This window comes from Saccopteryx leptura, chromosome 5 (assembly GCF_036850995.1).
Source record: "Saccopteryx leptura isolate mSacLep1 chromosome 5, mSacLep1_pri_phased_curated, whole genome shotgun sequence".
NCBI classification, from domain to species: Eukaryota; Metazoa; Chordata; class Mammalia; order Chiroptera; family Emballonuridae; genus Saccopteryx; species Saccopteryx leptura.
This window is the reverse complement of record NC_089507.1, coordinates 38491477-38514698: the sequence shown is the minus strand read 5'-3', so window position 1 is coordinate 38514698 and position 23222 is coordinate 38491477. Positions and strand designations below refer to the sequence as shown.

The window sequence follows — 23222 nt, the reverse complement described above, 5'->3', positions numbered from 1 at the left end:
ATTTTCTGGCTATGCTTGTTTGAGCAGAAGGCTTATTTCCCGGCAGTAACAAGCTATCTTTTCTCTGCTTCTATTCTAGTTCATATGACCCTAAGCCTCCAAAGGCTGACCGGCCCTGACATGTGAGAGAGAGCCACGCAGACCCCATGACCCGCATTTGGGGTGGGGGAGGAAACAGGCAAATCCTTAGGAAAACTTCTACTGCCATACTTCCGAGTAGAGAGCCCTCCTCTCTCATCCCCCCTCATCTCACAGCCTTCTTTGGCTCCGAAGAGGGGAGAGCAGGAAGAATTTGTCTCCTTTGCTTTACTTTCCTACCCCAAGTCCAATTTACAGCCTAAGCCAAGGTGAGAAGGGACGGGGAGAGGAGTCCTCACCCCCAGAGCCTGAGAAAGAGGACAAACCAGGGCCCAGGGTTTCAGTCCTGGGCCCAGCCAGAGCGTACTCACATGGTTGCTGCTCTCTGAAATCTGCTTCTCAATCAGCTGAACGATCTGCTTGAACGTTGGCCTTTTTAGGGGATCGGCATCCCAGCAAGTCTTCATGATGTCATACCTGCAAAACGAGGGCCGCTGACCATCACTCCTCAACGCCCTTCACCTGTGTCCAGGTGCACGCCATGCAATTTCAAAACTAATTCCACGGCTGGACACACTGAGTGGCATACTCGACGTATGAAATGCTGCCCAAACTGCCTGTATTTCAGGACCAGAGACTATAAAAATAAGCTCCAGAAATGACATCTGATCAAGGGGTCCCAAACAGGAACTAAGTGACATTTCAAACTGGCCTACTTGAAAACCCTCAACATCTGGGTTTCTGTCTTTAAAAATAAAAATAAAAGGGGAAACGTTCATCTGAAGGAAAGCATCTTGGCCCTTACATTTCAGCAGGTGCGTGCTCAGGGCTCAGCATTCGGAAACCTTCCTTGATCATCTTGTAGAACTTCGAATCGACCGGCATTCCCGGGTAGGGGCTGCTTCCTGAGGCACAAAGAGTGTGCAAATCAGAGGGAAGCAGGACACTGAGAAAACCTTAAGAAGATGCTCTGAGCCTACGAAGGTGCCTTTGGCAAGGATCGTCTTACCTAAAGAGAACAGCTCCCACAGGAAAATCCCGTAGGACCAGACATCACTTTCAAATGTGTACACACAGTTGAAAATGCTTTCGGGGGCCATCCACTTCACCGGGAGCCGAGCCTGTAAGGGAAGCACAGCAGACTCAGCAATGGTAATTAAGAAGTTCCAAAAATTGAATAGGGAATATTCCTATAGATCAGGGGTCTCAAACTCGGGACCGCGGGCCGCTTGCGGCCCGCCCACCAATTTTGTGCGGCCCGCAGACTGGCCCACAGACTAATCCACGAAGTTTGATTAGTCTGCGGGCCGCACAAAATTGGTGGGCGGGCCGCGAGTTTGAGACCCCTGCTATAGATGCTGCCCCTGCTGGAGGGCGGGCGGGGATGAGAACTGACCACCATCTCACGAAAGCCTTTTATCTGTATGACTTCAGATGAGCCCCAACCACCTCCGAAATAGGAGGCTCCCAGGTATACCGTCCCTATTTTCAAGATGGGAACACTGAGTCACTTCGGTCCAGCACAGTGGTTAAGGCCACAGGCATCACTGACTATGCCACTGACTCTGAGAGACAGACTCGTTACTTACCACTGAACCTGTTTCCCCCTTTTCTCTAAATTCTACAAACACGGCTCCCCACAATAAGGACTGCATGTCCCAGCTCCTCTGCATGGAGGTATAGTCATGTGACTCCGTTTTGGCCAGTAAGTTACGAGTGTTGTCTGGAAGCTTTAGGAAAACGTCTTTAAAGAGGGTTGGCCTGTGCCCTTTGCCCTGTTTTGGTCCTTTCCTCCATCCTGCTTTCTGGATTGGTGTGTAGCTAATAGTGGCCATCTTGGACCATGAAGAGTAGGGCTGCACCCAGGGACAGCAAAAAATCCAGGGAGCAGAAAGGTTTGGTCCCCGAGTGCTTCGTGGAGCCTCTGTAACAGGCCTGGCCTGCTACTCCTATACTTCTTTTTCTTTTCTTTTGGGTTTTCTATCATATGTAACCCAAATTAACCCTAATTAATACATTGGGAAAGTCACTTAAAAATCTGTAATTAAGCCTCTGTATCTTCTGTGAAACTAAAAATAATACTTTCAATCTCCTAAGTTGCTTTGTGGGTTAAAGGAGATAATGTGGCTCTACATGCTTAGCACAGTCCTGCCCGACTCGTTCATACCTGAAAAACGGTCTCACTTGAGCAAGCAGTCAACAGACAGTGGTTTCCGATGGTTATGACTATTCCACGGAGGTGACTGGCAGATCGAGGGCTTAAAATTCTACAGCTGAATTTCAAACCCTGAACCCTTTTCTGCTAAAACTTGAGTCAAACTTTCTATAACTATTCCTCTTAATCTACCATAGAAAACTAAACCCATCCTTCTCTTAATCCATTTAGGATTGAAAACTAAGATGACAATTTTTTTTCCAGTCTTAAAGTTATTTTAAGTCCATAAGGGGGAAAAAAATCCTCCCAATATTCCCTCTGCCCCCAAAATGTTGTGGTGAAGTTCCTATAGGGGCTCTTAACCTGAAATCTATAGGTGTCTTGAATTCAAGTGCCTGTGAATTTAGAAGGGAAGAAATTGTACTTTTGTTTACACTAACTTCTAAATGAAGTTCAGTTATTTCCTTAAATTATGAATGGAGCCAATAAGGCACAGCAGTCCGAGCAGTGCGTGTGGCTGTCACCAACAGTAATCACAGAACTCTTCATCAGGGCACAGTGTTCACATGCATCACCACTTTGAAATGACGGTAGTTTTTACACTCACCGCTATCATGTTATTCTATGTAACAAAGTACATGTATTGTCATATCACAAATTTACTTTTTAACATTTTGATAACTGTATTTCAATTTAACTGCTTTTATTTTGTTATTGTACTTATTTGGTGCATTTGAAACAGTGTTAGGACAAAAGATCCATCAGGTTTGCCAGACGAAGAAAGGGACCATGGCATAAAAATGACTAAGAACCCAGGAAAAATGGAGAGACTGACCCAGGGAAACTGATACAACAAGGAAATCACAGATGACAGGGATGTAAATTTTGGGGTAGTAACATGCTATTTGAGTTTCCTTTTTCTTAACTTGTCCATAGATTTTTCTTACTCAGCAGCCTGGTGAAAGTGGCATCTGTGATTGGTTGGTTCAACTTAACTTGAGCTGGAGTCCACAATATGGAAGGAAGCCTGGCAGGAACTAACCTATTCTTGTTAATTCCAACTAAGGTCACTAAATAATAACAAGCTATTAAGAAACTGCAGCATGACCACTGTCATGATTATTTATAAATATTTCAAATAAGACAGCTATAAAAAGTCAGAATAATAAGTGCCATATGAGTATTAGCCACAATGTGCCTGGCTCTATGCTAAATACTTTATATACACATAGCTGGTTTAATCCTCGTAACAAATCTGAGACAGCTGACAGCATTATTCCCAAGAGGGGAAAAAGCAACACCCGGAAGTGTTGGATAAGTCTTGCCAAATACTACACAGCCACCAAATGATGGAGCCAGACTGGAACCTGGCGAACGACTACTTCTTCCTCTGGTCACTATTCAGAGGCCTAGACAGAGAACCACCTTACATCCTTCCTTCCAACATCGCACCAGGATGGAGAGAACATGCTTTTACTAATGCTCCTAATGATGAACTCTAGCCTCGGAGGAGGTTTATTAGAAATACACCCTTTGATTAGGAGGTAAACTTGGCAATGCTCCTACAAACCTAAGTCAAATACAACCAACCCACAGAGATGCCACAGTGATGAAGGACAAAATATTACCTTATCAGAGGGGACATACATAGCTACTTCCATGAATAAATCTGGACTATAGAAACGGGCCTGGGAAAATAGATGTAGCAGAATATATCTACAGGATCACCTGCCTTCTTCCCGTACCAATGAGATCTGCTCTGGAAATCGTGGACTATGGTTTCAGCCTCACCAACCCGTGTTATCTCAGACAAACATCACTAAAATACACTGCGACTCTCAAAATAACAAAGACACTGCATTCTAATGCCAAGGGTTTATGATACAATGAAATAAAGCTCTTTGAAATAGAATCACGATATTCTATAAACCAATTATAACTCATCAACCTATTTAATCAGCTCTCGATTAGTTGTAAGATCCAACATTCTCTATACCTAATTCTGGACATTACCTTAGATTTTAATCTTTTTCACATGGCATGTCCATTTCAAAATAAAATTCTCCTGCTGTGACCTTCAGGTCCATGTTTGTTTCATGGGAGCAGAATCAAGTTCATTGCTATTCTCAGGCTATAATGAAAATTAAGGCTATTTCTGTTTCCTTCACATGCCCCATAATTACACAATTAGAATTAGGAATTCTATTATTGGAATATTAGTTGTAGTGATGTTCAGCATACCATGTAAATTTTGCTGAAGTACACTTCATTTGACTGCCAAAATGCATGATATCTCAAAGGTAGGATTGCATTCTAAAAATCATAACAACAACAACAACAAAAAAAACTCCAATTCTTATAAAAACTTGAAACTAAAATCCTTCACTTGACTGTCAAGCAGAGAGCAGGTACTCACGTTTCCTTTGACCACATAATTAGAATCATTCTTGATGTCTCTGGCTAGACCAAAATCACATATCTTTGTGATTCGACCATGAGTAAGGAGGATATTTCTGGCTGCCAAGTCTCTGTGAATACACTAACAGGAGAGAGGGGGGAGAAAGCCATTTAAATCTTTAAAAAACTTCTAGAGAGTGAACACTATGTTTAATAATATAGTGCTGCTTACGTTACACAAATCTAATACTTTTGCTTTACATTTAAACTATTCAGTGCACCAAAAATCAGTATCTAAATTATGCCTTGAATGATGCTCAAAATTTGTGTTTCACGTCATTAGGACCTTAATTACTATAATCACTTTCCAAAATCAACTTGAATAAATGCTTTCTTGGGACTGCTTTAATTCACAGGAAAATACGTTAAATAGTTGTGCCGTTTTTTACACTGAAAACTCATTCTGCATGGTTCTCTGTGAATGTCCTTTTATAGAGTTCCTAAAATGTCTTTGCAACTCTAATTGACATCTCTCTAGGACACAGGAAAGAGGCTCTTTATTTCAGCCATCCTATATCCTCTCTTAGTTTGGTAATTGTTTGGAAATGTCACTAATGACACATAAGAGTTGGATCTGTGACCTTATCCTTTTCTGACCATCCCACTTCCCAAGGAATCTGCTCACCCTTCCAAAGACCATGTTCCTGGTTTTGGTTCCATCATTCTCTCCTGATCCCCATCCTTCTCCCAAATGCTTATTATTCTCGCTCATCCCTGTTCCGCAACACTTTATAAACCACACATGCAATATTAGTAGTCTAACTTCAACAAAACCCAGGCTATGCCTCAGCAAGCACTGCGGCTAAAGGACAGACCTCTTCCTCTTGCTGATAAAATAATTACCTCTTTTCTAAGGACAGCTTCCAAATCTTAAAAGCCAAAAGGTTTAAATGAATTCACTGCATATAAAAACATTCATCGAAAGCTCATTTAGACAGGATTGCACTTTAAAGCTTATAAACGAGAACAGGGATTCCAAAGAGACAGCAGTTGGAACATAAAGAAACTAAGTTTCCTCTGTTTTTGGTTACCCGCACTTCAAAATGACACTCTGCATTCTAACTATGGCTCTAAAATGCTTCATTCTAGATAAAAGGACCCTTCTGAAAAAGAATCACTGCCACTTACATTCTTTGAGGCCAGGAAAGCCATGCCCTTTGCCACCTGGTAAGAAAAGCTCAACAAGTCTTCCAGGTCCAGGGCCAACTCGTCATCTTCCATGATGGCAGGAGTCACATCTCTTTCTATGTACGAGCCTGCCGAGAGAAGGATTTTCTCAGCAATTAAAACCTTAACAGCGAGGAAGACAAAAGACAGCGACCACACCGCCATCAGAGGTTGGTAACGAATGACTGATGTGAACGTGCAGGCCCAAGACCTCTCCAGGGTTGAGGACAAGGAGATGTTGAATCACAAAGGAATATTCACAATCCTGGGCTAGGTTTAGTTACAAAATCTTTAGGGGGAGAAGGATGGTGGATTAATACAAAAATCTCAGATTTTTTTTGATATACAAAATATATATTTGATATATTTTGCTATGTCAAATATATATTTGATATGCATATATTTTCATAGATGCAATAAGATGCTCAGATACAGTAACCCTAAACACCCTCTTCACTGCCACTGGCCGCTACTGGCACTGTGATGGACCCTACCGGAAAAGAGACCCGGTCACCAGGAGGAGCGGTGTTATACTCCATAGTGGTCTGATAAGTCCTCCGTAAATGAAGCTGATTTCACTCCTTGACAGATACCCACCTATTCTTGCTGATCTCCTTTTGTCTGCCTTGGTTGGTACAACATAAGAAACTCCAGGTTTCATGTCCATGTACTCATTCGTACTATCACTACTGGGAGAGGAAAAACATCCATCAAATCATGATTGAATAAAATGGGAAATGAGAGGAGCACCCAGGGTCTACCGCCCCACCCCTTTTTACATAATAGGTTGATTTTATTAAAAAAAAAATACATTACCAAGTTTGATAAAAAAAATTTTGTTCAATAAGAGATATATATTTTTTTAACACTCAACATTAGGGTCCAATCCCCAGGAACTAGATGGCTTGTTTTTGTGTTCAATCATAGATGGGACTTAGGTTAGAAATTTCCCATCTCTTGACATGAGAGATTTAATGGGAAACAGAGCCAACAAGCATGATCCCACATTATTTCAAACTCTAAATTAGTCCCAAGAGACAAGATAAAAGAGACAAAAAACCAGAGTTTCTGAGATGTGTTATGGGGGAGAAGACAGAGATCATTAACATATAGCGACTGATGGAAGAAGGTTTAAAAAAAAAACAAGTTTGGTTCAGATAAACACCAATAATTTGGATGATTTTCTGAACCATCTGGACCTCTTGAATCTGCAACATTTGGCTGGAGAGCCTTCAAGATTTCTAGTACTTCCTGCTTGCGATTAGCATAGAAACACCATGACAACTCTCTCTTTCAGAGTGTGCGGATGGTTCCAATCCCATATGGGATCCCAAAGCACAAAGAACACCACCACACAGGACCGAACAATTTAGGCCATTATTTCAGAAACTTAAAAATATATACGTGAGACCCAGGCTTTAGAAAGAAGGCAGAGTGGCTCATTTATTCACATATGAGCATATGCTCTGGAGAAACTAACAAAAGGTGGTCGGTATTATGTTTTCCTACTGCTTGACAGGACTCCAGTTTATAGGATAAAGAAATTAACTAAAAAGCTTCACTTGGGGTTTAAAACTTTAGTCAGAGATATAGAAAAAAAAGGGGGGGGCTTTTAAGAGGTCACTGCCCATCAGTAACATTTACTGAGGTTCCTCCCCGTAAGGGCCTGGAGTTAAGAGATTAGAAGACAAAGTCTTGCCATCTCAGAATGTTGGGGATACGGTGAATAAGCAGGAGAGGAGAAACCCACCACACAACTGCAGGAATATAAAAGGCTGGGCATGAGAAGGATGTTTTCTGTTGGGCTGAGTGAACCTAGGAAATCTTTAATGGTGGATCTGAACAGCACATGGACAAAGGAGGCAAGGCCGGGCAAAGAGGGGTGCCATTCTGGTTGTAAGCCACACTAATTCTCCTCAAGGAGAACTTGCAACTCCTTATACATCATTTAAATTCAGAACGCTATCACAATAATGAAAGAGATGAAAATAAGGTACAGAATTTCTTTAAATGTGCTACAGTAGTTGTGCCTTTTTATAGCATAATGAGTCATTTTAAAAAAGGGACGGTATACAGAAATAATTTAGAGGTAGATAGTGAGAAACCTACACGCAGAGTTATGTTCAGAGCTTTCTGCCACTCTATTCAAGGTTTTAAAGGAATGTACTGCGACAACTTGACAAGCTTTTGCGTTTTCCGTATAAACAGTGTCTCGCTGTGAAGATGCGCAGAGTAGCAAGCTCCACAGTATAAATGGAATGACATGCAAGAATAGGACCATGATAAGAGAAACAGGTATAGAGTTCATTCAGCCGAACAGAACAAAAGCTTAGGAAAAAACTTAGGATGCATTAAAAAAAAACATACTAGCAAAAATCTAAGTTTAATACTACCCGAATCTTTTAAAAACATTATTTGAACTTTGTAAACTGTTAATCACATTTAAATGATTTAATAATTCTGATTTTGCACCTCAAAGTAGCTCAGTTCATTTTTTTTAAAGAATCAGCCTTGATTGCAAACCCTTATGACCCCAGAACTGCCTGTCAACAGCTGACTATTTATGTAAATCAATCTTACCATGAAGACTCCTTTGAATGCAGAAGGTTCTTATAAAGTGCCGCTTCTGCGTGATCTTCCTGCTTTGAGCAAATAAATGAATCGCGTTTTCTCCTCAAAAAATTCAAAAGATCACCATAGCAACAGTATTCTGTAATGACCAGGGTGGGCCCTACAAGCATATAAAAAAAAGGTAAGAAAAAGTTGAGATACAGAGACAAAAGCTGCCTCCCATAAAAATACCCCAGGGTGATCAGGGCCAGTAACATTCAGTTTCAACAGAGGAACATGCTGAGTGTCAACACAATCCTATCTATTAACACTGCTTATCAAAAAGCAGCATCACGTATGTAAAACTAAATGAGCAAAGTCCATTTTTTACCTAAATTTCTGAGTGGTTAGGGGCGGGGTTGTCTGCTGGCTATACTCTCATCAAAGTTCCTACATGAACCCTTTGATGCCTTTCTGCTGACATACAGAGGGCTCGTGCCCCCTTGGGAACATTATTATGGAAATGATGGCACATGCTGCAGTGTAATAGGAAAGCCAGCCGCACGGAAAAGCCAGCTGAGACCCATGAGAAAATGGGTGCAAACCTGAAATGACAGGGCATCACTTGAGCACTAAGTCGAACATTTCTGTGGTGTTGTGAATGCCTAAAACTGCAGCTCTGAAAGTTAACAGGCAACTAATTAACTCGGGCAGAAATTTCTCATGCACAATTCATGATGTGGGGAAGCAACGTTTACGGGGACTGTTTTAAGAAATTAGATAAAGTTGTCAACTTGACCGTGGTGCTCTCCAGATCTCAAGGAACAGCTCTTTCCACACAGCTTTGTTCTTTTATACCAAAATGAAATTCCTGATGGGAGGCTCAACTGATGCTTCCGAATTGGAAATTTATTTTTAACAAAAGCGAAGTGTTTGCCTCATTTGGTGTATATTGAGAGAGCTGGTAGGCTTAAAGGCCTATTTTAAATTACGGTATGCAAATGAACATTAACCCTTTTGTGACTAAATATGATCCAGAAAAATCTAAAGCCTGAGAAATAAAAAGAAAAGCTTTCTAGACGCAATGAGACGTTCTTGAGTTATTTAAGAGGTCAATGTTGTTGATGAGACACACAGGACGGTAACTAAGGTATGTCCTGGGCTGTCCCACCCCATGATGATAAAATATACATTCTTCAGAACAATCATTTGTGGTGGTTGGTGGGGGAGGGAGGGAGAGATCCAGCAAGAAGTAACAATAACCTGGGTAAAAATCTTGCAAGGAACTTATAATCAAGCACAATCAAAATCATATCAAAATCACCCCCTTCTGATCATTTGACAGATGATAAACGGTGAGTCGGTCATGGCTTTACCTCCAACGGTGCATGCTCCGAGAAGATTTACAATGTTCATGTGATTACCGAGGTAGCTCAAGACTTTGAGTTCAGACATTAGGGCTTCCCGTTCTGTTAAATGGGCACTCGCTAAAATTAAAAACATTGTCTTTTAGCAAAAAAAAAAAATAATAATAATAATGTCTTTTCTTTTGGGGGAAAACTGATGTTGAACACATGAGGAGCCTCAAGAAACTTACGTTTGAGCATCTTGACAGCAACGGTCATGGCTGCATCCGACTTAATTAAGCCGTAAGCTGTGGCCTCGACAACTTTCCCAAAGGCGCCAGCCCCCAAGGTTTTCCCTGCAGAAAGGAAGACGAGGGAGTGAGCGGTGGTGGTGGTGGGACCCAAGGACCATTGTGTGAGTTTAACATCCACAAAGGAATTAAGGACAAAAAGGTACACTTCCCTATAATGTGCTTTATGCCAAATCTATCAAAGATGGTGACAGAAAACACTTATTGTTACAGGTGGAATAAAACAAAGGAAGCTACTGGGCTTCTCTAAAGTCACTGTTATATGTACACAGAAAGGTTCCTTTGAAAGCCCCCATTTCATACTGACCAAAACTCAGCCTGTTTCTGGGAAACTCCCATTTGTGATCATAAGGAAGTTGCGTTGGGTCTATGTACACATAATTGTTTCCATTTATCTCCTCAACAACCTTCCACTGTACTTCATACATGGGTTTCTGGTAGGCGGAGAAAGGAAAAGATATATTATCTTTTAATGATCAATGTTTCGATCATTAGAGCACTCAGGACAGAGAACAAATAAATGGTTACCTGTAAGTATTTGTAGGTAAGAATCATCACAATAATGCACATCATACCGGCTGCAATCACAAAACCGATCAGCAAAGGCGTGAACAGCGTGTGGGAATGGATTTGTTCTGAAATGAAAGAGGAACGGGAATCACAACCTTCCAGTGGGACTGGGTCTTCCCCACAATGCTCCTACCCCGAACCCCTCACCTCCCCTACAGCCCACGGCCGGATTCAAAGCCATGCACACCTCAGCTGCTTGCCTTGATTACTGCCTCACTCTTGTGATTCCAGGGAATCTTTTAAAATAACTTTGAACTAGTTACTGTGGAAGAGAGCTTGAGAAGTCTATGGCACAAAAATAATTTTATGCCGGTTGTCAACACAAAGGAACATCTGAATGAACTTCGTACTTCAAATGAACTCCTTCCTTTGACAACTTTTAAGAAATTTCCCTTATGGATAGTTTCTATTTTCTTCTTTATGCTTCCTGGTATTTTCCAAATTTTCAACATTGTGCAAAAAGCTCTTCTACAACCGAGAAAAACATTTTAAAAGTGTTCTTTTTATTGCCCCCTCAGAAAAAAAAATCTATGATGAAGAACAATGTAAGATTCTTCCCCTCATTACTCAAACACTGAAAAGACACCACTTTTGGCACTCATCTTTGCCAACTCAGGAAAACAAAAACTGGTCCTTAAGAATGTAGGTGCTCAATTTCTTTGTCTTCTAATGTCATGCCAATTCATCAATGTGTCCACAAGGATCATTTAACTTCTGTTAGGAGGGCTAGTCACTCATGAATCAAGTTTTAAAGATGTTGAAGAAATAGCTCACTAACATGACTTCGTAAAAGGCAATGTTAACTTTCTGATCTAGTGTGTTATTTTAAAGTAACTTTTTAAATGGAATATAAATTTTTTTTCAAGATTTTATTTATTTATTTTACAGTGGGGGTAGATCAAGAAGTGTCAACTCATAGTTGCTTCACTCTAGTTGTTCATTGGTTGCTTCTCGTATGTGCCTTGATTAGGTAAGCCTAGGGTCTCAAACTGATGACCTCAGAATTCCAGGTTGATGCTTTATCCACTGCGCCATCACAGGCCAGACTGGAATTTAAATTTTTAAATGACCCTAATTCTGGTTCTGTTTGGAAGGTAAATATAGCCCCCTATTTTCCTTCTGTATCCCTTTTTAATAAAAACAATCAGAAATACACAATTCATTATATATGCAAAACACGTCCATGCACACACACATACAAACATATATGTAAAGTATATATAGTACATGGTTACATTTTATTAACAGCAGTACAGAATGGAACTTAGTGAGTTGGATGACAGTACAGCGCAATGTAGATATTAGTAGATATTACCAGATATGACATGGCCAGTGATGGAATAGACTTAAAATCATGACTGATATGGTAGCAGAGCCTAAACATGCCCTTAAATTGGATTAAAAAGAAATATACCTTTGCTGTTACCTTTAAGTGCAAAGTTAAAAAAGGCAGAATTCTCGCCCACATCGTTGTAAGCCCTACACTCAACCGTGCCGTTGTGCTTGAGTGCACTGTAAGCGATGGAACTTTGAACCACTAGCTTTCCAAATGGTGACACAGAGGAGTTTTGTATCTGCACATCCACTGGCCCGACGGGAACGGAGCATCTAGGGGGAAGCAAACAATAGCTCAGACTTATTCCAGAAAAATTCATCATTCAGACACCCTGGGTTTGGCACTCTATTCAAACCAAGTGAGAGGGCCATAATTGGAAATCTCCTTTTACAGCCGAGAGTGACGACGAATGAGCATTTTACGGTGCAGGAAAAGCACGGCGGAAGAGAAGAGGGAGATGAGGCTTGGGAGCAAGGTGTAGGTTTGAATCCTGACTCAAACACCTGTTCTGTTGATTTCTGACAAGCTACTTCAAATCCGTAAGACACTTCCTACAGCTATAAAATTGAGATGGTAAGATATACCTTGGAGCAGGGGTCTCTAAACTTTTTACACAGGGGGCCAGTTCACTGTCCCTCAGACTGTTGGAGGGCTGGACTATAAAAAAAAACTATGAACAAATCCCTATGCACACTGCACATATCTTATTTTAAAGTAAAAAAACAAAATGGGAACAAATACACTATTTAAAATAAAGAACAAGTCAATTTAAATCAACAAACTGACCAGTATTTCAATGGGAACTATGCTCCTCTCACTGACCACCAATGAAAGAGGTGCCCCTTCCGGAAATGCGGCGGGGGCCAGATAAATGGTCTTAGGGGGCCCGCATGCGGCCCGCAGGCTGTAGTTTGGGGACCCCTGCCTTGAAGAGTCAAATGGTTAGAAATGACTTAAATATCCTTAAATAAACTAACAGTGAAAGGATCTACAAAGGGTTGAAAAGGAAAAACATGGAGGAAGAAAGCATCGTCTCAACAAGGATGACCACAGCCAACTCCCTAATCCTCAACAGTGAGGACCCCACACCTGGAGTTTCTACGGAGGGAGGGGTACAGGTGGTCCCACCAGGTTGCATGTAGAGCCAGACCCTGATGACTGTGTATTTCAATTATCCCTCCCTGCCCCATCCCATATGCCTAGCAGTTATCTGTTCCTTATTTTGCTTTATTTGCCTCCTTAGCACTAACATCTGCCCACATCGGTTGTTTATTTCCTCCTTTGTCCATCTCCCCCCATTAGAATACGCACTCACAAAGCGGGGACTCAGGTGTGTTTTGTTCACGAGACCAGTATCTGGCCTACAGCTGGCGCTACACAAATATTTGTTGAATGGCTCACTGTAATTACAGGGGTTGCTTCTGCTGTGGGCAGACTTTCCAGGGGTCTTAAACCATCCTTATTATTCCCCAAAGAAAGCGTTCCACTAACACTCGGCTGAAAACAACAATCCTATGTAACCTCTTCCAACTTGTTGGGATAAAAAGGTCTATGCAATGAAAAATAAAATTTCCACTATTATCCTGACTATTCAATTGTGATGTTACACTGGGCTTTTAAAGACTGAGCACAAAATACCATTTGATGGATAAAAAAGGCAATGCTGACCCCATTTTCATCTTCAGGTAATACGAAAGGACAATTTAAGGCTTAAGTGTGGGTTTGCAGGGAGAGGAAGCACAAGGCCAGATGTGCTCCGTCAGGGGCTGGGCACCTAATGGAGGAGAAAACCATTTTCAAACACGTAGCTTACAAACACCATACGCGTGTTGCAACTGCACGATCATTATTTTTTGGTAACTTGGCAATTAACTTCAGAGGCAATTTTTTTTCCATGATAACTGCAGCCACGTTTCCCACACGCATTACCTCCTGTGTATAGAATGGAAATCTGATTACTCTGTCCTGGAAAATTGCTTTATCTACCTGCGGGCTAGAAATTGCATGATAAATCCGAAAAGATCACCACCAAAATAGAGAAGTAAGTCATTCAGTAATCATTTCTCAGCAAACAAAATTAATGTCTACCAAGGAAAATAGAGCAATTATGTCCTCTCCAAAGCCACATGGACAGAAAAAAAGATAATCATCAAAACAAAGCTTTTTTTTTGGGGGGGGGGGAATCTGAAAACATAGCTAAAATCCAGCTGAACGGCAGACCCTCCCTTGTGCATGGTAAGTGGCAACCAAAATAATCATCTCACCTCTGTTCAGCTCCTGGACAGAAATACCAATCGATGGTGGGCTCTGGGAACCCTGCCGCCACGCACTGGAGCATGCCATCCGCCAGCCTCTCGCGGGTCAAGATCTCTGGTTTCGCTGTGGGGAGAGAGAAGACGCCATGCGTCAGGCTGCTGGAGAACCTTGCCGAGACTCTGTCCTCAGAATCTTCTCGAGGCTGAAGAAGACCCCGAGGGAACACGCCATTCAGGGGGAGAATCTGAGCAGAGTGGAAGGTGCAGGGAGGGAGACGTGAGGGTCAGGCCACACTGCAGTTAGAGCTGCCCGGTCCCACCACGGGCTGCAGCGGTGGGGGTCTCCCTGAGCTCCTGTTCTGGGGATGGCTGCAGCAGAGGGCACAGGGCCACAGGGAGTGGGAGTCTGAAAGATGGCTTCTAATAAAGACACTAGCATTCCTCATTATTTTAAAGGTGGAAATTCTGTTAAAAGAATTCCTGACATCAGGATTTTAAGTTTTTGTGGGGACTGGAATGGATGAATACAGGAAAAGAGAAGCCACCTCCTCTCTCAAGAATCCCCCTTTTTGGGAGCGGGATGTGAAGAGGTGGACAGAGAAATAGCTGAATCACCTTATTCACAGAAAACCCAAAACATAAGAGCAAAATATAATATGGGCTTTTAACTCCAAATTTTTATTTCAAATGCAAACTACAGACAGAAAGTTAAGGGAGGAAACCAGCACATACATATATATAAACCTGAGCACAATCATCAAAAAAGTAAATGATATCAGCAGGAATGCTCTAATTTGACATTTCTGGGTAACTATAATAATCAACGGATATTCAATCAAGCACTGCAAATTCTTCAGATTATTTCTAAAGTGGAAGGGAAGAAACTTATGTTCAGTTATTCTACTAGTAATATGTTTGAAAGAGTTTAACCCTTTGAGAACCAAGCTGAACTGTAAACATCTGACGGCAGGGGCCGGTGATGTGCTCCCGCGGTCCCCGGCACAGCACCAAGCGCCCAGCCTGAGTGCAGAATTCAGGAGGCCACGTGTGTGGACAGACCTGCATACCGGCTCTGACACTCACGGGTTCCGGGTACTCCATCAAGTCTCCTCATGGGTAAAACAGGACTAACAAGAGTACCCATTTCACAGGGATGTTGTGACACTTAGATGACATGAAACACAGAAATGATTCACAGAAACGAATGACAATCTAAGCAATTTGCAGAAATGAAATACTTATTAGTAATTCAATTACTCTTTTCTGTTCAGAGTGCCCTCCCTCCTTGGTTAAATTAAGTTTGCTCCCAATTAAGTCCACTCTATTTGCCACTCTAAATAAATATTCTCTTTCATGATCTAAAAATTAATTGTTTTAAGATAATGTCCAAACTGTGTATGTGCTTTAATCTGATCAACTGGGAAGCTGACATCAATTACACTACAACAATAGGAACACTATACGTGGTGAGAAGGAAAGACTGACAGATCAGAAGCTTAGGAAGTTTATTTCCTCAAAAGGAAGGTAACGCTGATAAATGACATCCTTGTAGAACAACCTCTCAGCACCTCAACTCCTTGCAGGCAAAAGAGCTTGGCAGGGCTCAGAGTGTCCACATGCATGGCACACCCACCTGTCACTCAACCTGGCCCTGCTGATGGGCTGGCCATTTGGCCAATACCCACAAGAGAGTGACACTCCAAAGCCATCTCAAGGTAGGGGCATCCTTGAGAGTTTGGACCCAATGCCAGCTTTCACAAATAGAGCAAGAAAACGAGCCATGGTCTTGCGAAAGCATCCATCTGGCAAGCTTCATTTAATTATCGTGGGCAACTGTGTGATCGGACTGGAAAGTAGGACACAACACACAAAGTGGAACTTTAGGAGAGTGTTATTTGCTAGGGACCGCAGGCGCCATACGGTCGGTCTCTCTGGACTCAATTCTAGTGCTACATCCTTTTCTAAGCCATTCCCAACTCCCCAAAGACAAGGAGGTCGAGCCCTCCACCCCATTCCTGCAGCCCCTCAGAGCACCTGACACTCAGACAATATCCTGGGCCTGCCTCCTCCCCCAGACTGCATGCTCTCAGGGCAGGAACCACATCGTACTGGCCCTCAGAGCACCTGACACTCATACAATGTCCTGGGCCTGCTTCCTCCCCCAGACTGCATGCTCTCCGGGCAGGAACCACATCGTACTGGTTCCTGTACCTCAGACCTCCAGCAGAGTCCGACCCATGGTGGACACACAGTAAGCGCTGTTGAATGAGTCAGTTTCCCCCCAAAGGAACAAGTCTGTCAGATTCCAAAGGAATTTTATTAGAGTCGCAAGAACAGCCTAATGGCAACTTTCTTGCGTAGGGGCACTATTTCCACTATTTCTGCAAAGGTAAGAAACCCACACATATACTTGGACGTGAGAAGTTTTTTTTACTGCTGAGATTAATGTTGAGAGGGGAGGATCCACACCACACAGACAGCAAAGGTAACTAGACGGCTCAAATGGGAATAAGTTCCAAACAGAGATTTCCTCTGGCCAACATTCCTCCTGTCGCTCATCCTTCATCAGGCCACATGATGACTTTTAGTGGAATTGACTCAACGGGGGAAAAAGCGCTGAAAGGATACCTTAATGTTAACAACTGGTATCTCCGGGGAATAGGGTTCTGAACAGTTTCTATTTTATTCTTTTGTTTTAAAAAAACATTGTAAAAAATTTTGTTTACAATAAACATGTAGCTAATAATGAACCTATAAAACATTTTTTAATTAAAAAATTTGGAACAGCTCAAAATTACATAATCAATCACATTTAGGTTTGGTTACGAGTGCTCCCTGGTCCAAGCCTTCCAGCGTGACACCTGGTGGTAGTTACAAACCGCCAGGGCTGGCCTACTTGCTCCCGTGTACTGGCTCATGAGGCAGATTCTTCAGCTGTTATCCCCAGTCCTAACCTGAAGCTAACAGAGCAGCTTTTGTCCTCTTGGGCCTCCGATCAACCAAGCTCAAAGGTCCTCAAACTTCAGTGGGCATTAAAAGCCTTAAGAAGTTAAAATGCAGATTCCTGGGCCCTACCCACATAGATTCAGTACATTGAGGCTCTGACCTAGCAATGTGCTTTTTGAAAGTACCTACAAGGAACCCTTGATCTGGCTGGGACTAGGGTGGGGCAAGAAAAGCACTTAGGATGTGGAGTTGAAGAAGGTGCTCACCCTCTTGGGATCCTGCAAGTACAGGGCTGACACCCCGAGAAAGCACCTCTCCTTAAATTTTGTACTCTTAAGTATCCGTCTTGCCTCATCCTAATCCTAGCCCTGTCTCCAATACATTGGTGAGGAGAGAACTCATTCTGAAAAGGCTAAGTTCCATGATTACAGTCTGGGCTGTACATGACAAGTTGCACTGTGAAAATGTTTAATGCATAAAGCATAAGCTAGGTATAAATCTGATTCCTAAAAATGAAAATCTGGCCTCATCTGCATTTTGAAAGTGTCTCAAAGCACTGTGTAAGGTATTAAATATACTACATTTCACTTTTAAAGATACATAACCCTCTGCAATTCTCCAGGTTAAATCTGAGCTATGGTTTCTTATATATTCTACAAATCAGCAGGATACCAAAGGAACTTTCCCTAATTCCTCCCACGTTGGAGGTTTAGATAAGCCTAAGAGGTGTATAAGTTATGTGTTTCCTGTGGAGCTAAAAATAGCCCCCCTTCTCCTTTCAAAGCACGGCGGACCTGAGTCATTCTGGTGTCTCCAAAAACACTGAGTACCTTGTAGGCAGATTTCAGAGTGCTTATAATTTCTACTGAGAATTTATTGCTCACACCACTAAAAATTCTAACCATTCGCTGAACTTATGCCACACACTAACTCTCCAAATAATAAAAGATTAAACAAAAAGGAATCATAAAAATGTTATGAATTTCTTTTGTCCAGGCATAACTGACTTATAACATTATATTAGTTTCAGGTGTACAACATAACAATCTGGTATCTGTATATGATGCCAAATGACCACCACACTAAATCTAGTTAACATACAGTTACAGGAAAATTTTTTTTTCATGTGATGAGGACTTTAAAGATCTGCTTTGTTAGCAACTTTCGGATATGCAATACAGTATGAACTAGAGTCACCAAGCTGTACGTGACATCCCACAACTTACATATTTTATTATAACTGGAAGTTTGTACCTTCTTTTTTTTTTTTTTTTTTTCTTTTTTCTGAAGCTGGAAACGGGGAGAGACAGTCAGACAGACTCCCGCATGCTCCTGACCGGGATCCACCCGGCATGCCCACCAGGGGCGACGCTCTGCCCACCAGGGGGCGATGCTCTGCCCCTCCGGGGCGTCGCTCTGCCGCGACCAGAGCCACTCTAGTGCCTGGGGCAGAGGCCAAGGAGCCATTCCCAGCACCCGGGCCATCTTTGCTCCAATGGAGCCTTGGCTGCGGGAGGGGAAGAGAGACAGAGAGGAAGGAGGGGGGGGGGGTGGAGAAGCAAATGGGCGCTTCTCCTATGTGCCCTGGCCGGGAATCGAACCCGGGTCCCCCACACGCCAGGCTGACGCTCTACCGCTGAGCCAACCGGCCAGGGCGGAAGTTTGTACCTTCTAACATCCCCTTCATCCATGCCCACCCTCATTACCCCTCCTCCCTCTGGCAATCACCAGTCTGTTCTCTGCACCTGAGCTCTTTTTTTTTTTTAAATTCCACATGTAGGTGAGATCATATGATATTTGTCTTTCTCTGACTTATTTCACTTAGAATAATGTCCATCCACATTGCCGCAAATGGCAAATTTCATTCTCTTTTATGGCTGAATAATATTCCATTGTATGTATACACCACAATCTCGTTATCCATTCATCCATCAATGGACACTTTGGTTGTTTCTGGGATGAATGTGTCTTTCTGTGTAGGTCTGCTGGTATTCTTTCTACAGCCATGCTTTGTAGCAATTTGTCACTCTCCTGGTTTGGGTCCGAGTCAAACCTACATCCCTACATTATAACAGAGAAACTACAATCAGCTAAAACAAGAGCATAGAAACAACTCAGTTTAACTTTCACCTATAAAATGAGTATTATAACAGATAGTTTGAAAATATATTTGTTTTATACATTCTTAAAGATAGCTAGAAATGGGCATATGGACACTTTAACAGAAGTTGAACAAACAAAACAAAACTTCAACTATAGTCTGTGTATCTAGCTATCTTTAACAGTGTCAATCATTTTTAAAAAATTATTCACTCCTAAGGAAGCGATGTTTTAGAGTAGTGTTAAACAAACTTTTAATGTAAAGGGTGAGACAGTAAATATTTTAGGCTCTGTGGGCCATAGGGTCTCTCTTCCAAATAATTCTGCCATTGTACCACAAATGGAGCTGTACACACGTGAACATATGTGTACATCACACGTGAACATATATGTACGTCTATGTTCCAATAAAATGTTACTTAGGGACACTGAAATTTTAATTTCATTTTCATGTCTAATAGAATTCTTCTGGTTATTTTAGAACCATTCAAAAAAAAAAATCCTTAGCTTATGGGACATTCAGAAACAGGCTACAAGCTGAATCTGGCCTAAATTTGATAATTCTGGTTCTAAACAGCCATTAGAAAGGCCTCCCAATTTCAAGGTCAAGTTACAGCAAACAAGAAAAGGAATGAAACTGCCTGGAGAGGGCCTTCCTCAGCCAGAATGGCGGTGCAGGAGCCCCGTGGCCGTGCCTCGCGGACCCGGGGAGAGGGCACGTGTACACACAGCACAGTGCAACTCTAAAAACAGCGTCTTCATCTCGTCACACACTTCAGAAGTAGAGGAGAAGGGTTATTGACACAGTCGCCACGGAAAAATTATGTACCTATTCTTAGATTTACTTAACTTTCCACTAAATAATAGGTGACCCTGTATACATTTGTAAATGAAGGAGGCTAATTTGATATAAAAACACATGTGGCTCAAATAGGAAAAAAAAAATTCTATAGAGAAGTTCCAAAAGGGACTACTTATGTTTTTCAGAAAAGTACGTTTTCAAGTTCAAGGTCAATTCTAGCATAAATTTACATGTTTACATACCTACACCCGTTTCTCCTGCTTTTCCACTATATATGTATATAGAAAAAAGGCCAGATCATAACAACAAAGGATCTAATAATTCATACAGGGTACCTTGTTTTCTAACAGTGTCTGAACTCTGTTTTTATTTTCTCTTCCTGAACTTGAAATGAGTGTTTTTGCCTTAAATTGCTTGGGAATTATGAGTGTTGTTTTTGATATGACACTTTAATATCTTCTTCTTATGAAGAGGATCTCTGTGGATGCAAGAATTACTGTCGACATTTAAGTTGGGAGAGAAGGGGATATCATGGCAAAAAGCAGAATTTACATAGACCCCACCCCCAAATTAGCAACACACCCTACCAGATCACCTTTCCTAGGACCCATAAAAAGAAAAATAATAACCCTAACACTTGAGGGGTCCAAGACAGAGGGGGGATGAGACTCTTTAGTTCAGAGCCACATTTCCTAAGTTTTTTAAGAACAGAGGAGAATAAAATTCTGCTTTTTGCCATGATATCCCCTTCCCTCCCAACTTAAATGTCGGCAGTAATCCTTGCATCCACAGAGATCCTCTTCAAAAGAAGAAGATATTAAAGTGTCATATCAAAAACAACACTCGTAATTCCCAAGCAATTTAAGGAAAAAAACTCATTTCAAGTTCAGGAAGAGAAAATAAAAACAGAGTTCAGACACTGTCAGTTATCGCCAATGAACACGCAGAAATATTAATGTAGAAAGACAAAGAGCTATTTTTACCCAGATGAACTGCCACCCTACAAAGATCTGAAAAGGAGTCTTTAATTTAGAGCTGTCCAGAGAGCCAGCACAGTGCACCTTCCACCACGACACAGGATGAAGACACAGCAGGAGAGGTCATGACGTGATAACCTTATCGACCTCCAGCCACTTAGGCAAGGTCGCTCATTTGAGATTCAACAAGATCATTATAAACTTTAATCATCAGATGGGTTTCTTTTTCAAACTCAGTCACATCATTTCAGGGTCCCACCTCACATTGCACAATGTCTCAAAATTGCATCAGACATGGGTTAAAGAAATTATGAACTACCCATGCAATGAGATACCGATATGATGATGAGTATATCATCACAGAGAAAGAAGCTCAAAACATTTCTTGATCAGCACCAAAACACAGGGTTACAATGAAATAAAACCTCAATTTGTAAAAAAAAAAAAAATTTTCCAATGGTCTAGAAAAATATATAGTAAATAGGGATATTTTTAAACTGACTTGATTATTTTTTCTTATTTTCTAGTTCTCTATCCTTCACGTAACGATTTTATAATACATCATAAAATTGCCTTAATTTAAAAACACAAGTACACAAATGTCACAAACCAAGCTACATTCCATTTACTATGGTAGCCTTACAGCAAATGCTCATAGTCAAGTAAATAAATCAAAGAGGAGTTCTACTTAGCATTCGCTTTATTTAACATTTAAGAATTCCAGCCTGACGGGGAAGTGGCGCAGTGGATAGAGCATACAACTGGGATGCGGAGGACCCAGGTTCGAGAACCCGAGGTCGCCAGCTTGAGTGCGGGCTCACCTAGTTTGAGCAAAGCTAATCAGCTTGGGCCCAAGGTCGCTGGCTCGAGCAAGGGCGTTACTTGGTCTGCTGCAGCCCCATGGTCAAAGCACATATGAGAAAGCAATCAATATGTCACAACAAAAAACTAATGATTGATGCTTCTCATCTCTCTCCATTCCTGTCTGTCTGTCCCCATCTATCCCTCTCTCTGTCACTGTAAAAAAAAAAAAAAAAAAAAAAAGAATTCCAATAATATAGGAGTTGATCTGATAGAATCCACCTAGTGGGGGTGGGGGACACCAAAGCATCAAAGCCTCTCAAGCAAAACTCAGTAGATAAATTTATTAGCAGTAAGTCTTAAAACTTTTAGCTTCTAATACAAGTATGGTTTGGACATCTCAATGTTTGGAAGGTCCTATAACCTTTAAAAAATGAAAAGAGATAAACTTTTTAATTTGATGTTCCATTTGTTTATCTTTTCTCTCCTTTTATTTGCCTGAGGAGATGTATCAAATATATTGCTACAATCCGGGCTCATCCTGCTTAAGCACGAGCTCACCAGCTTGGGGTCTCTGGCTTGAACGTGGGATCATAGACATGACCCCATGGTCACTGGCTTGAGCCCAAAGGTCGCTGGCTTGAAGCCCAAGGACACTGGCTTGAACAAGGGGTCACTTGCTCTGCTGTAGCCCCCCAGTCAAGGCACATATGAGAGAGCAATCAATGAACAGCTAAGGTGCCTCAATGAAGAATTGATGCTTCTCATCTCTCTCCCTTCCTGTCTGTCCCTATCTGTCTCTCTCTCTCTCTCTCTCTGTCACACACAAAAAAGAGGAAAAAAAAAACCTTCAAAAAATATTGCTACAAGAAATGTCTAAGATTTTCCTTCTAGGCTTTTGATAGTTTCATGTCTAATATTTAAGTCTTTAGTCCATTTTGAGTTTATTCTTGTGTATGATATAAGAAGGTGGTCTAGTTTCATTTTTTTCTTTTTTGCACATATCTGTCCAACATTCCCAACACCATTTAAACAGAATGTCCTTACCCCATGCTATGCTCTTGCCTTGTTCGTCAAATATTAATTGACTATATAAGCGAAGGTTGATTTCTGGGTTCTCTATTCTGTTCCATTGATTTATATGTCTGTTTTTATGTCAATACCATGCTGTTTTTGTTACTATGGCCTTGTAGTATAGTTAGATAACAGGCAGCATGATTACTCTTTGTTCTTCTTTCCCAAGATTGCTGTGGCTATTCGGGGTCTCCTGCGGTTCCATATATATTTTTGGAATATTTATTCTAGTTCTGTGAAATACATCATTGGTATCTTGATAGGAATTACACTGAAAGATTGCTTTGGGTAATATGG

At 41.5% G+C, this 23222-nt stretch overlaps 1 protein-coding gene across 4 annotated transcripts in view; it reads right to left on the bottom strand.

Annotated features, from left to right (window-relative positions):
• KIT (KIT proto-oncogene, receptor tyrosine kinase) overlaps positions 1–23222 on the bottom strand; it is an 82061-nt gene that overhangs the window by 3175 nt on the left and 55664 nt on the right. Inside the window, exons 8-20 of one of the 4 annotated variants that reach the window (XM_066386156.1) lie at positions 14235–14349; positions 12049–12242; positions 10593–10699; positions 10372–10498; positions 10005–10109; positions 9784–9894; positions 8438–8588; positions 6455–6546; positions 5819–5946; positions 4650–4772; positions 1088–1199; positions 884–983; positions 450–555 (exon numbers count right to left, since the gene is read on the bottom strand). In XM_066386156.1, coding sequence (XP_066242253.1) covers positions 450–555; positions 884–983; positions 1088–1199; positions 4650–4772; positions 5819–5946; positions 6455–6546; positions 8438–8588; positions 9784–9894; positions 10005–10109; positions 10372–10498; positions 10593–10699; positions 12049–12242; positions 14235–14349 — 1571 coding nt within the window. The remainder of the gene's footprint in view (positions 1–449; positions 556–883; positions 984–1087; positions 1200–4649; positions 4773–5818; positions 5947–6454; positions 6547–8437; positions 8589–9783; positions 9895–10004; positions 10110–10371; positions 10499–10592; positions 10700–12048; positions 12243–14234; positions 14350–23222) is intronic. The other 3 variants (XM_066386157.1, XM_066386159.1, XM_066386158.1) reach the window with 3 other exon arrangements.